Source organism: Tyto alba, unplaced genomic scaffold (genome assembly GCF_018691265.1).
Source record: "Tyto alba isolate M040663 unplaced genomic scaffold, T.alba_DEE_v4.0 Super-Scaffold_10, whole genome shotgun sequence".
NCBI classification, from domain to species: domain Eukaryota; kingdom Metazoa; phylum Chordata; class Aves; order Strigiformes; family Tytonidae; genus Tyto; species Tyto alba.
In genome coordinates this window covers 24,781,789-24,796,623 of record NW_024881262.1, presented here as the reverse complement: position 1 = coordinate 24,796,623, position 14,835 = coordinate 24,781,789, and the positions used below count along the sequence as shown (strand labels likewise).

General features: G+C 46.8%; 1 protein-coding gene across 1 annotated transcript in view; it reads right to left on the bottom strand.

Annotated features, from left to right (window-relative positions):
* The window catches only part of GPC1 (glypican 1), a 215,873-nt gene extending 201,240 nt beyond the window's left edge, over positions 1–14,633 (bottom strand). Inside the window, exon 1 of the mRNA XM_033001616.2 lies at positions 13,987–14,633. Within this exon, the coding sequence (XP_032857507.2) occupies positions 13,987–14,143 (157 nt within the window). The 5' untranslated portion in view covers positions 14,144–14,633. The remainder of the gene's footprint in view (positions 1–13,986) is intronic.
* Between the last annotated feature and the right edge of the window lie 202 nt (positions 14,634–14,835).

Genomic DNA, 14,835 nt, shown 5'->3' with positions numbered 1-14,835 from the left:
TAAATTCCTATTCTATTTACTTCATTCTAGCTGAAAAAGCTGATAATACCCCAGTGGGAAAGTTACATTTCTACCAAGGGCAACTGTGTTTGCAGGCTTCATTGTCTGCTCCAGAGTCTCAACCTTGGTGATAAGGGGAAAATGTTGGTAGTATTTTTACTCTTTCCTGTGTGAATAGCTGCAGAACTGAGGGAGGCCTGCGTGAAGCCAGCCGGCCAGGGCGTAAGAGCAGGCAGCAATGGGTGAACAATCTGCTGTTCATTTTTAGAGTGACCCCACATGTCCTGCTCCCCTCCCTGGTACATTCGTCTCCTCTAACTTCTGGTGTTGAGCTTTCCTCAGTCTTAGGAAGAAAGATTAACATACATAACCAAGGTGTTTAAAAATACACTGGTGCATTTTAGTTTGTGTTGCACATGACACAGTGGATGGACAGAGTTGCTGATGTGCAGGTGAAGCGGGGGGGGGGGGGGACGACACCCTGACCTGCGCACGGTCTCTGGGGTCGGTAACAGCCTCCTCAGCACCACCGCTGCCCCAGGGGCTGCCACTGGCACAACGTGGCAGGACAACCAACGCTGGCTATGTATGGTTCACCGAGCCCTCTATGACAAAAATTACAGGATGAAGAAACAAGAGAAGTGGGTAATCTCCAGACACAGCCCACGTGCTCAGCAGCGTGGCACTAGAGACCACAGCACCCCAAGTGAATGAAGCATTTATTCCCCTGGCTGTAGCTGAAATGAGAAGATCTGAACTCAACTGTTAAACTTTGCAGGAAGTAGTTTAGCACAGTAAGTATTATCACAGTTGCAAATGTAAAGTCTGTCTGTAATAATTAGGATTGTATTGCATATGATTTTATTAGACACTGTCTTTTAATCAAGACAAAAATAGCTGTCTACATAGTAGTCACCAGTTTCTTAATGGTCTAAAAATAAAGCAACAAATGTAATGCAATGCCAGGCATGGAACCAACCGAAATAATGTTAACCTATATTCAAGCCTGCAAAGGTAATAGCGGTACACCTACTGGTAACCTTCAGTCTAACCTACAGTTAAATGTTCAGTGACTCTTCAATTTTGGTTTGTATCTTCAAAAGAACCAGAGAAACCAGTTTTATCTCTGTAGTACAACTCTTTTCCACTGCACAGTGAACAGAGTTCATTATCCATTGAACTAAATACTGAGTTAACAATAATTAAACAGAAACAGATTAAAGGAATTTATTATTCCCTGATCTGCCAAGCAAATTGTTTAGATACCTGCAATCAATGAGTAATGATGAAACAAAAACAAAAACCCAACAAACCAAAAGAGCCATCAACAGGCTCATAAAAAATCTGTTCAGCAAGGCCTATGTTTCTTCGTTAGGTTGAATAGCACAGCATTTTAATCAACAAAACCCCCCTGTCTTTATACATCATGAGAACAGAGGCAGAATGTGGCCCTAAATTACGCCCTTACTGTTTATTATTCATGTATCACGGGACTGATGAAGATTTATGGTCCCAATGTACTGAGAGTACTGTATAGTGAAATATAGAGAAATAGTGAGACTTAGTACTCCAAGACTTTATAATTTAAAGACAAATTACAAAAACAAGATATTATAATTTAAAGATGGTTATGCACAGATGGGGATTGGAGATACAGACAGATTAAGCAATTTGCCCAAGGTCATACCAGACTCGTGCCAGAGCAGACAACTTAACTCAGATCTCTCGAGTACCAGCACAGTTTTTTACTCACGTAGGAGAACATTGCTCCTCCTCTTTGATTTCACTAGGTATTTATTAGTTTATGAAATATGCCAAGTTCAAAAAATACAAACATCACATGGCAGTGCTGGAAGGATTTCCTTTCACACCCCTCCCCCTCTGAAAACCTTCATTAACTAAAGAGCTTTACCTACACATACACCAAATTTGTCTGTGTATGGCACAATTGCAGCATTTGCACAGAATCACAGAATAATTTAAGCTGAAAGGTCTTCGGGAGCCATCTAGTCCAACCCCTTGCTCAAAACAGGACCAACTACAGCAGGTGCCTCAGAGCCTTGTCCACTCAAACTCCGAATGTCTTGAAGGATGGAAATGGAAATGCTACCACCTCTCTGGGCTCCTGTTCCAATGTTTAATCACTCATGTTGAAAAAGTCTTTCCACGTATGAAACGGGAATTTCCCCAGTTCCAACTTGTGTCTGCCACCTCCCATCCTGCCCCCGCGCATCCAAGTCTACCTCTGTTTTCTCTATTCCCACCCATTAAGTAGTTGCAGACAGCAATGAGTTCTCCCCTAGCTTGCTTTCTTCTAGACTTTACTTCTCAATGCTGAGCAAACCCAGATTTCACTGCGTCCCCTTGTAAATCACGTGCTCTAGCACCCTAACCATCTTGGTGGCCTGTGCCAGACTCGCTCCAGTATAGCCATACCTTTCCTTTACAGGGTAGCCTGGAATGGGACATCATGTTCCAGATGCAGTCTCACAATCACTGAGCAGAAGGTTATAAGGCACTCCAAACTTTCTTCTTTCCCCACCACCCCCACCAAGCAAACTGTTGATTTTCTTTAATCAATTATCATCTTATGCATCTTAACTACACAAACCCTGCATTGCTCAGTTTACAAAACAACACAGGAACATTGGTTTTGCACACCACTTCTGGAAGGTCACTGTTGCAAGGATCTGATCTCAGCGGATGCAGGCACACCAGGCTCTGAGAGCAACCGCTGCTTCCATAAAAAATACTGGAAAGGGGCATTTCAGATGTCTTTCTCTTTAGCTGACAAAAAGGATAGCCAGATCAGCCTGAGTGACGCAACATGCTCAAAATATATCAGTGATAGCAGGATAACACAAGACACCATGTTGCTGGATACACATACATCAGCAGATATATTTAGGAATTTAAGTCCTAAACCCTGTCATAGAGTGTACTGGTAACAGTGAAAAATATTTAACTTATGACTGTGACAGGAGATGGCTTCAGTGCAACACAATAAGTAACACCGTTGCTACTGTTTAAGACAAAACTCAAGCCCCCCAGACAGCTGATCCAGTATAGTGGGAAAAATGATACTGCATTTAAACACAGTGGCTTGCTTTCCTGGTTTACAACTGAAGTGTGCCCTGTGTCAGAAGGTGTTTGCTCTCTGTTTATTTTAACAAGAGCAAAGTCACAGCTTAAGCTTTGCTTATTTATACTTGCTGGCACCTGTGAAGATTTACCAATGAAAATTTCATTTTAATTAGTTCTGCAAAAGTGCTATCAACTTTTTGGTTTGTGTTTCCCCTGAGCGTACTGTCCTACAGAGCAGCAAAATGAGTCCACCCAGTAACAGGCAACCACCCCGATGCAAAAGGCATCTGTGTGGCAAGGGGACATGCAGGGCTTTAAGTGATCCCACAACTGCACAGCACAGTACATGTGGCTGTGGCAAAACCAACTGTCCTCCAGGATGGGACAAACCAGGTATGTGTCAGAAACAAGCATGGCCCTGTGTGTAACAGATCACCTTTGCCTTGGGAGGCTGCAACACACCTGAGCTCAAGCAGGGGAATCTCATCCCCAGGGACAGCAGCACGAGCAAGGGGCAGGAGCAATCCCTCCACAGCTGGGACTGACCCAGCAGCACCCAAAGAAGCAGGCCCAAAACAGGCCACATGCCCTCCTCCAGCCGAAGCTGAGAATGGCCCAGTCTACATCTCCCAGAGCACAGGCTCAAGAGCTGCTTGTCAAAATTCCCTTCCCAGAGCTACCAACCCACGTACAAGCACACACTCATATATACAAACATTTAAAACTCATGAGTTCCTTCCAGTTTCTTGGCAATAAACCATAACCTCTCTTACAGTGTTATTTCATACAACAGCAGCAGTCAGCTTTTCAGAAAGACATAGCTGTATGCTTCATCCCTTTCAAACACAAAATTGTTCTGGATGCCAATGTCACCTTTGTACTAATGCTGAAAGCAAAGCAATGGAGCTCCGGCTTTGGACTGGGAGAAGTCTTTCCTCCATCTATGGATACATTTAAAGCCACACCAATGATGCCTTAATGCACGGCGGGAGCAAAGGTGCACGGTACATGCGATTATTGCTATCGCATCGTGCCCAACAGATGACTTGCCCAGTTGCATGACAGGTGTGTTTGTGAGCACAGGGCACATGGCCAGACAATGCTGTCATCCACCACAAACCCAGCATATATCCACCACGTGCCTCCAGAAGTTTGTATTTTGGGCATAGAACAGACCTGCCGCAAGTCACTGAATCACTTAGGTCGGAAAAGACCTTTAAGATCATTGAGTCCAACCATTAACCTAACACTGCCAAGTCCATCACCAACCCACGTACCCAAGTGCCACATCTACACGTCTTTTAAATACCTCCAGGGACGGGGACTCCACCACTTCCCTGGGCAGCCTGTTCCAGTGCTTGACAAACCCATCAGCGAAGAAATTTTTCCTAATATCCAATCTAAATCTCCCCTGGCGCAACTTGTCCTCTCATCCTGTCTCTTGTTACCTGGGAAGAGAGACCAACACCCACCCTGCCACAATCTCCTTTCCAGTAGTTGTAGAAAGCAACAGTCAGCACAGCAAGGGGTGGCTGTGAAACTTCACGGAGAGAGAAGTAAAGAGCAGGCCACTAACATCAGTTACCTAAACAAGCCCTCCATGTCTAACATGATTTTGACCACCTTATATAATGTGTCTAATAAGTGGTATCACGTATTATCACCCCATATAAACTCTAGCACACGGAATAATTTAACCCACGCTTTCCACATCCCTACTTTTTCTGACTCTAACATGAACATGTAGCAGAGATAATTAAGTTATTGTTTACTATCAACTGATCAAATAAAATCAAATACAACTTCCCAAGACACAGCAAATCCAACAGGCGCTGCTCTAAATCAACTTAACGCAAAGCCTAGAAAGATGACAAATGCACAAACTCACCTGGGAAGATATAATATAGTATCTGGCCACCGACCCAAGGACAGGACTTCCACAGCAGCACTGAGGAACAAGGGGGCCTCCCTACTCTTGCACTCTGTGCAGAGACTCTGCTACCTGACACATTTCAGAGATTTGTGCATACATTTATATAACATCCTATCACTTTTCACTTATCTAGCCTTAAATTCATTTAGGGAACATGCTAGTGGCAGATGAAAGGCAAAAAGGCAAACTGGAACACTTCTCTGACATCTCTCCTCCACACCAACCCCCCAGAGAACAAGCAGTTGGGACATTGCTCCATCCTACCACCATCAGACAGGATGGGGCTCAGGCCCTGGGGAGCCCGCGGCTGAGTCAATGGGACTTCTACCCACGGGTTCCCACTATTGTGCAGCCCTTCCTCAAATTCACAGCAGATGAGTCCCCAGCTATGGTTTGGCCTTAGAGAGCCTCCCTAACAAAAAACCAGCCTCCTCAACATGGAAGCCTCTACGAGACCTCCCACAAAAGAAAGGGGAGCGGGGTGTGTGTGTGGGTGTGTGTGTGTTGCAGGGCTTGTTTGGTATTCTGTCACAAAGCCAAACAGATGTTTGTAAAATCTAATCTAGTTATACAACTGTTTTACACTCGTGCAGCTGTGCACGGCGAGCAACTGCATCATGGGGAAGACCACTGCGCTCTTTTAAGGCACTCTTACATCTAGGGACTAGAGTTTAATAAACTGAACCTCCCATGAGCTATTCAAGCTCCCTCGTTCCAATTTAGTGTTTATGGTGGAGGGAACCGCTGAAAAGAGCAAATCAAAGTGGCTTTTCCAGCTTCGTGGTGAAAATCTGCATCCAGGTGGGGACTAGGGCCCAGACCTCCCTCCTGCCAGACCTGCGCGCTAATTACAGCGCCCAATTTCCACCATTCAGCCTAACTGGGGGGATGGCAGGAAGAGACAAAAGATGCTAATATAGCAGCCCTGCTTTGCCACTCATACAAAATTCCCTCTGCACTATGCTTAGCCCTCACTTCAGGATCAATTATACAATCAAATCACTGCAAACTTTACTGTAACAACTTGGACTAAGAGTGGGTGGGGTTTTTGGTGGTATTAAAAATTGTAAAATTAATTTCTGACAGTGCTTTTGTTATATTTTTGTTTATGAACAAAATTTACAACTGGAAGAAATTCTAAATTATTCATATTTTAGGAATATGCCCGTCCAGATAAAAGGCAAGAGACTTAGGTAAAACTAGTGGAAACGCACCAACTAAATTATATAGTATAGTTTTACAATCCTATAAAATACCAATTTTTTGCAAGTCAAATCTATTTGTCATAGAGTATTTGCATTTTAGTCGTACAAAAGACAGACTGTCTGTATAAGTACTGCCGTGTTGCTCCCTGAAACCACAGTAAAACTTTTTTGTTGTTGTTTTCTTTTTTTGATACTTCAGAAGAATGTGCAGCAATTGTAAAAGTTGTTTTACTCATGTTGCTAGCATAAGAGTTTATAACAGCTGGGTTATTCTATACTTTTGATTCACGCTGCACTGTATACGAAAAGGCACCAAAATTTAAATTAGTTTTATAATCTCTGTACAGTCAACACAATTGTGATTAATGTATTTTCCAAAACTCGGAGCGAGAGCATTGTGAATAAGCATCACAGCACACTCTGCTTATTCAAACCATAAGAAGAAAAAAAAAAAAAAAAAAGTTTTCCATATCTGAAAAATTCCAAGTAAAATGGGAACACATTACTGAGCAGAAGTGACTGACCCAGCTCACAGCTCTGTCACGTGTATTTTAAGTGTCTGCAGTCCAAAGCTTCATTATTTTTTGCAGAACAATCTGGCAAGGGAGGTAACCCGATTCCCTGGGAATCAAATGTTACTTAAAAGACAGGTTTCACCTGCCACAGATATAACACATTCTGAGCAGCAAACTGTCAGGATATATAGACATCACATGAGAGGGCAGTCTGTCCTTCATGGGTAAGAGGGGAAAAAAGGAAATTTTCTGCTTTCTTAAGAGTTCTGAATTTTATTTCTTTTTTGTAACTTTGAGGGGAAATGTCCTAATGCAATGGCAGCTACAGCAACTGTGTGCAAACAAACTACAAAACATGATGGAATAATCTTCAAGCAACTGTTACGAAGGCTCCTGCAAGCTTTAGGGTCTCCCTTCCCTAGGTCTGTCCCCATCACAACGGGGAAGAGTTATCCTCACAGCTGTCATGAAGACACTGTCAATCCTCACTCCACAGACAGGAAAGCAAGAATGTGACTTCTTCCAGGTTGATTCAAGGATGAAGAGACTCGGTACGGGCTTGCTCCAGGCCACTGCCCGAGCAGGGAGGTGTCTCTGCCTCACCAAGCTGCCCAGGGAACCTCTCCTTCCTTCTCACAGCTATGCCTGGCAGTATTTGGAGAAGCACTGAAACAGACATAAAACATATATAGGCAGAAACAAGGAGGGACTTGCTTAGGGTTTTCAGAGAGACTCCATCTATGCAGAAAGTTCAGAAGGGGCAGATGAAAGTCAGAGTGAAGCGCCCTCCTCCCCAGCTTTACTGTCACGCAACCAGACGTAGCACGCCCAGCTCCTTTCTGAATTAACACTCAGCTAAGGAGATGCTCTTCCATGGGAAAAGTCGAAAAGGTGACTCTACACGTTTGCTACGTGCCTGCTGCAGCGCAGAACGTTCAAGGGGATACGGGAGAACCTTTGCACGTCTCAAAGGCAGCCGGAGGCGAGCCCTGCAGCCCGCCGAGCGCGGGGAGCTGGCTGCGCTTTCGGCGGGAGGCACCCTGCCCCTGCGTGACGGGATGCCTCTCTGAAGACAACTCTTGGGCACGGGGGCCTTTGCTACCGCTTCGCAACACATGCACATACCATCTTGGAAGCTGCTTGGTGATGTCCCGTTTGTGGGGAAGCAAGCAGTCACATTTGGAGGTAAGGTATGCCCCGTTACAGAAGCGGGGCAGAGCCGGCAGGGCCAACTGTATGCCAGAGCAGCCTGCTGTCCTGACACTAGCCCTCCTGCCTACTAGATGTACACAAAAGCACCTCACGGGACAAAGAAACCCAATATATAGAAATAGGTTGTATTTAGCAGGCACGAGGGCAGCAAACAGAAATTAAAGCTGTTTCCCCCAAGGAAGCCTGTGAATTTCCACAGAATTGGGATGTCTGCTTCCCTGGCTTTTCCCCGAAATTCCCGGTCAGTATTTCCAGCTGAACATTGAAAGCAGATACAAGAGTTCTCCCTATGCCAGTGACACCTGCTAGTTGTCCTCCCACCTACCCTGCTCCTCACTTCCACAATCCCACAAAACAAGCAACAGGGACACCGGAGTGGCTGCCAGGAGACCGAAACTGCAGCGCTGGCCCCAGCCACACAGCACCGAGATTACTGCAGATGCCAGGGTCAGGATTATTGCTCAGACCAACAGCTCTCCGAGGCCAGGGCCATCCTTTTATCCTGCCTTCACTTTCCATACTGCGCCTAATGCGATTTGATGCTGCAATAAGAGTAGATGATACTCAACGCCAACCCCCCAGTGCGATGGGCAGCGGTGGGAAGGGCCTGTGCTCAGCTGCTGCTGCTGGGCAGGTGCTCCACGGCCTCTGCTTTCAGTTATCATTGTTGTGACCTACAAGGAAAATAAAACCTCTGGCTCTAAATACGTATTTTTGATAAGCAATTTAGCAGCTCCCTCCTTTCCTTTGGTTAAGTCAAAGCACACTTAATTACTGAAGTTACCCAGGGGAATATATCTATCTGGTCCCCTCAATGTGAGATAATTGTACTGAAAGCAATAGCATTAAACCAACTGTTTCACAATCCCTGCCAAAAGCCACACATCTCTATTGAACCCATCCGGCGCATCCAGAGATTGACTGACATGTGTTCTTAAACAAAGTGGGGCACTTACAGGGCAAGAACAGAAAAAGGAGAGATGAGGTGCGCTCTACAGTCTCCCACAGTGGTGGTGGTAGGTGTCTCCAGCTATACACGCATGCATGCAAAATTTTTTTTGAAAAGAAAATATCAGGCTTTTGCTTCACCAACAAAAGAAGCTGTTGAAATAATTTTGTCAGACACAGCTGATAAGGATAATTACGTGGTGAGAGCTTAGTCATCCCTATCACAGTGACAGAAAGGCAGATTCTCTTAAAAATAACATCAACACCACAAAACTCTAAAGAGTATCTAAGTACAAAGCTTTCCAGATTTCAGCCATAGCTTAGGTAAGCACTGGGCTCCTCCAAGACGCCAGCCGCTGCTGTACAAACCGCTAGAGGGAGCCCATTTTTTTCCATAAATCTCATTTTCATAATTGTTTTGTATGCACACATTCTGCAGTCACAAATTAGCGAAACAATCACAAAGTGTAAAATATGCAAATTTCTGTGTATATTTTAAGTTAAACAGAAATGGAGATACACAGTTCAGGCATGGCCTCCTCTAACATTCGCACCAGTATGCTTGCCAGATGGAGGAAAAGGCACAATTCCCTGTGTTTTGCCTCATCTGAAATAGCACTCTAAACCAAGCGGGCTACAAAGGCCGTTCCAATTTGCCCCTAACAAATTCATTAGCATAAATGGGTTGAGAGGTTGCATTCAGGAGTTCACCATACAGCAGCTAACCTCGAGAAATCCCGTCTGCCTTGAGTAACTACAACCCCAATATAATAACCACCTCAAAGAGTGCTGGAGCAGAGCGTCCCTTTTCACTTAAGGGGTAAAGATCTTTCCTTGGGAGCGGAGGAGCTGCGGATTTTGTTTTTCATACCACAGATGCAGGTTTACCTATCTTTGCATTTATGCCTTTTGTACTGCAACCGCCAGAAGGTAAAATGCCCTCCAATATCAGGTTTCATTACCCTCTTCATACTCAGAGAGCCTCATCAAGTCCCATCCTGTAGCCAGACCTGTTCTCTACTCAGCTAACACCCCTCCAAATGGCTCTAACACATACACTTGACAATGTTTTCATTAGAAAACCAAATCACGTAGCCTAGAAGGACCAAAAGATTAAAAAAATTTTTCTGACTCCTGTCAGCTAAGGAACTAGGGAAGCATATGCGTGAGGTATGGGACTGAATGGGCAGCAATATGGCCGGGCAAAGTCCAGCTGTTTTTTTTCTGTACGCTCCTTTAGATGTGTTACACCCATCGCTCGTGTCCACAAACTCAACCTAGCAGTGAGTCAAGTCTAAGAAGGATTAATCTCAGGAATAAACAAATCAAAGCAAAAGCTTAGACCAGGCAGTGAGCAAGGGCTAAGCATATCCACATCCAATCACAGCCTTCAAGTCTTCTCCAGTACACGAGAGAACTACCTCTGCTCAAGACACTGGGGAGCTGTTACCCATTCAACACCACTAATCCTAAAACACTCCATCAAGTCAGAGGAGAAAGCCGGATATCCTCTCAAAAGCACAGTATTTTCTGCCATAGGCTTGCTCTCTTCCATCACAAACCATGCTGTGAGCCCAAAAAAGACCGGCCCTTAGCACAGGCACTAAGTAATACAGCTACAGCAGGGCACCTCTCCCCCTCAGTCACCAGAGTATGGGACCCACAATGCGGCGATGGCATCTGGATAGCAAGAATGTGAGAAAGTAGGAACTGAAGCTCACTACCTTCAGAAGACTCGAGAGGAAACAGAAGAACTGGAAGGTCTCAAACCATTTTCCCATATTTTGTAGCAATCACGGAAATGGGGTGTGGGTCATGCAGCCGGTGAGCAGGAATGCTCTCCAACACACAGGAAAACTTTGCTCAAGTTAGTATGTCTTACGGAAGCAAGTGTAACTTTCCAAAACCCAAGGAGTAGGGAGTGTTTCCCCCAGCATTAGAAACTTTCTTTTTCACTTGAGACTGTGGGTGCACGTCTCTCTGTCAGGATTACTAATATGAGCAGATGCTTCTTTCATGTTTGGGAGTTTTGCCATTGACTTCAAAGTAGTGAGATATAACACCTTGCGTATTCCCTAAACACACTTAATAACAGCGCCTGACACATTTAAAGTGCTTAGACATGTTAAAGGCATTGTATGACATTAGCAAAAAAAACAGGAATCCCTGTCTAGGTGGTTCATGAGAAATCTGGTAAGCCAAGAGTCTATCCCTGATGCTTATCTATTAGCCAGCTAATAACTGTGCGACTGCTTCTCTAACTGATCTGTACAGTCACAAGCAGGGACTACCTTCTGGTGAGCTGTGGAGACTTTATATTGCTCATAATCCTCTTAAATCCTAACAAAGAATACAGATTAGAAGGTGTAAAGCGTGCAGTAAGTGTTCTAAAACCAACATAAACACAGCCATCTCAGACTGAGTCAGAGCCTGCATCATGGGAGCTTACTAAACTCCTTTTGAAGTCAAGTTCTAGGGGTGCAAGCAGCGTGTGGTTTGGCTCTCCTGGTGCTGGGCTGGTGTGACAGCAACACACACCAAGCAGCACCTGGAGCCAGTTCAAAGCAGGCAGGAGCAAGGTCAGCCCAGCGTGGCAGCGCCACTTCGGGGATGAGGCCGTGGGGCTAAGAAATGAGTTCCCCCCTTTGCTTCAGGGCAAGCAATGGAAAGGGAAGGAACAGCAAGATCCCCTTGGAGAGGGAGAAAGCGAAGGGCTTTTGCCTCTGGTGGGCTTGGAAATAAGACAAAAACGTGATTCTTGGGGTAGCTCTTGAACCTCTCTAACAACATGGAGAAGGCCATCATCAGGAAACCTCAGCACAGGTCCACAGGAGCCACCACTGAACCGTCTTCATCAGCATTTCTTAACTTAGCCAAAAGCTGTCGTATGTGATGCGTGTGCATTTACAGGTGTCAGTCAGGTGTAACCTGACAAGGCTCCATACAGACTACAACCCCCATGGTCACTGCTGAAACCAGTCTTAAGCAATGATTGAGAATTTTGACAAAATGCGGAATTACAAACTGCACAATTCTATACCTACTACATGTGGGGATACTGCAGGAGGGTCTCGAGACTCTTCTTTTTGGAGACAAGAAAACCAGCGTCAACTTCTGCACTAACCTGCACAACTGCTAAAAAGTATAAGTGATACACAACACTATTAGGAGCATTTCTGGGGTTAGCATTAATGTACACCAAAGTTTTACCTATACTGGTATACTACAGCAGCAGCAAAGGGCATTCCTGAATATATATCAGTCAGAAAGTAACCATGATAATTACCAATGAAAATCGTTAAGTCCACTAGCTATTTTAAATACAGGGCTAATAATATCAACAGGAGGTTTATGTGTGGAACCTCCTTCCCCCGAGCACTTCTTCATATTACTTTCCATGCGGTATTCCTCAAGTTTTTACAGCATTTATCTATAGAGTTTCCCTGTTTACATTAACAGCCAGAGATGCCCAGTTTGCTACTGTAATTTTAACTACTCTTGCTTAAGACTGCCAGCCTACACGCTCGTAGCAGCAAACGGTAAGAAACAAAACTCCTGGTTCCCAGCAATCTCTGTGTCCTCTGTCACTTTTTGAATCTCAGCAATTCGTAGGCACGAGATGTTTTACTCGCTGCTACCCTGTGATACCTGGGACTTGTAACGGCAGCTCGTGGGGTCCTGAATGAGGGCCCCTGTAGCACCATCCCCGCACACACCGCTGAAGCCATCTCCACAAGTATTTGTAAACATTTAGTCTTCCAAGAACTTTCCACTTGAAACATGACTGCTAATGTATTCACATTTGTAATAATTAGATGCAAATTTATAAAAAGCCACTTTCTTGCTCAACTGAATTACTCTTCTATTAATAGTGATGTTCAAACGATTTTGAAATTCCCCACTGTTTAACTTCAAGGACTGCTCATTTTATTTTGGACATTTACTCCTGGTTGCAACTTGACAAAGAAAGTATTAATTTTTTCACATTTGTGAGACAATGTATGTGGTTCAGCCTTTTCCATTCATGTGTCAGATAATGAATTGGTTTCCCTGGAAAACTGCACAATGAAATATTCAACATGAGGCATTCTGTAGCTTAGATGTGAACTACAAACTGCAATTTTACTGGGATGTCCCTGTAGGTTGGCTCTGGCACGTACGCCTGCATGTTTTATGCTTTGTCTGAAGGAGGAAGATCCCACAAGTGAGGAAAAAAGCTCTTGGATATGGGTCACAAGTTGGTGTTCCAAAACTTAGGTAAGAATTTAAAAAAAGATTACAGTACCTCAGCATATTCCCCTCCAGCTTTCAGGAAAAAAAGGAAAAAAAAACAAAAACAAAAAAACCCCAACCCAACATAAACCAGACCTTGAATATTCTTTGGTATTTCAGAGGTTTTCTGCAAAGGGAAGGAAATCAGCCAAGATTTGCGTAAAACCAGAATGAAGGCAAGAGAACACTCTCTGATGTAGGTTGCTCAGGTTTCCTCTATGCTTTACAAGCTTGACACTGGGTCATTTTACTCCTGCTTCATTTTTAACAAGTGACAAATGCCATTTATAGGTTTGTTTCCCATCCAAAAGAAGATTAAAAGAAATCAATTCTCCTCTCTCATAGCCTTGTGGCATTTTCCGGCTCCAACACCAAAACCCATTATAGTCTGATTATCCCGATTTCTGAACCAAAACCCCTGAAACCGTTTCAATTGTACTCAAAACAGAAGAAACGAGACAATGAAAAAAAAAAAAAAAAAAAAAAAAGAAAAGAAAAAGAAAAACCACCACTGAACACTTGGTGCGATCTCACAGCTTCCTTCGCATGGCCACGGCCGGAGAGAGACCCCTTCCAGCCCGGGCAGCGGCGCGGGGGGCTGCACGGGTCGGGGGGTGCCCTGCCCCCGGGGGAACCTCTCGGCTCCGACTTCTCACCGCCCACGACCCGAGACAAACTCCCGCGGCGGGTGCCAAGCGCCCACCCTCCCCCCCCCCCCCCTCCTCCCACGCCGAGCCGTGCCCGGGGAACCCCCCCCCCCTCCCCGGGGGGCTCGGCTCTTTTCGGGCGCGTCCCCGCCGCGCTCCGCGGGACTCACCGGAGATCTCGGCCTGGGGCACGCCGCTGAGGCTGAAGCCCTTGGCCCCATACAGCTGCCGGACCTCGGCGCAGCTCCTCGCCTTGCTGCCGCTGTCACCGCGAGCCGGGGCGGAGGCGACACACAGCAGCCAAAATCCCCACGGGAAGAAACGCATCCTTCTCCGCTGGCCCCGCCACCTGCCGTGCGAAGGGCGAAGGCAAGGTCCCGCGGCGGGGTCCCCGGGGCGGCGCGGTGCGGGGCGCGGCCCCCCCCTCCGCGGGCAGCCCCGGCGGGACGGCGGGAGCCCCGGGTCCGCGGGCGCTGCCGCTGCCCGCGGGGAAGGCGCCGGGCAGTTCAATCCGGACGCCGCCGCGGTTGGGCGGGAGGGGGGGTAGAGATCCAAGTTTAGCCGGGCCGGGGCCGCTTTAAAACCCCGGAGCGTGACGGCGGAGAAGGGGCTTTTGTTCTTAGCGCGGCTGCATCCCCGGGCAGTCCCGCCGCGGTGCTGCCGGCTTGCGGCGGAGCGGGGCGGGGCGGGGCGAGGGCGGGCGGCAGGGCTGCTCCCGGGCTGGGCTGGGCTGTGCTAGGCTGGGCTGGGCTGTGCTAGGCTGGGCTGGGCTGGGCGGTGCGTGCGGCGGCCCCGCTCCACCTGCGCGCCGAGGCGGGCGGCGGGGCAGGCGCGGAGCGAGGCAGGGCTTCCCCCGCCGGACGTGGCATCACGCCGCCCGGCGCCAATCCCGCGCAGGGCGCAGCCCCCCGGCCCGCCCCCGCGGAGCGCCGCGCAGCCCCCCCCCCCCCCGCCCCGCCCCCGCGCAGCCCCCCGCGCGTGCCACAAGGGGCGGGGACACAAACACCGCCCCCCCCCCC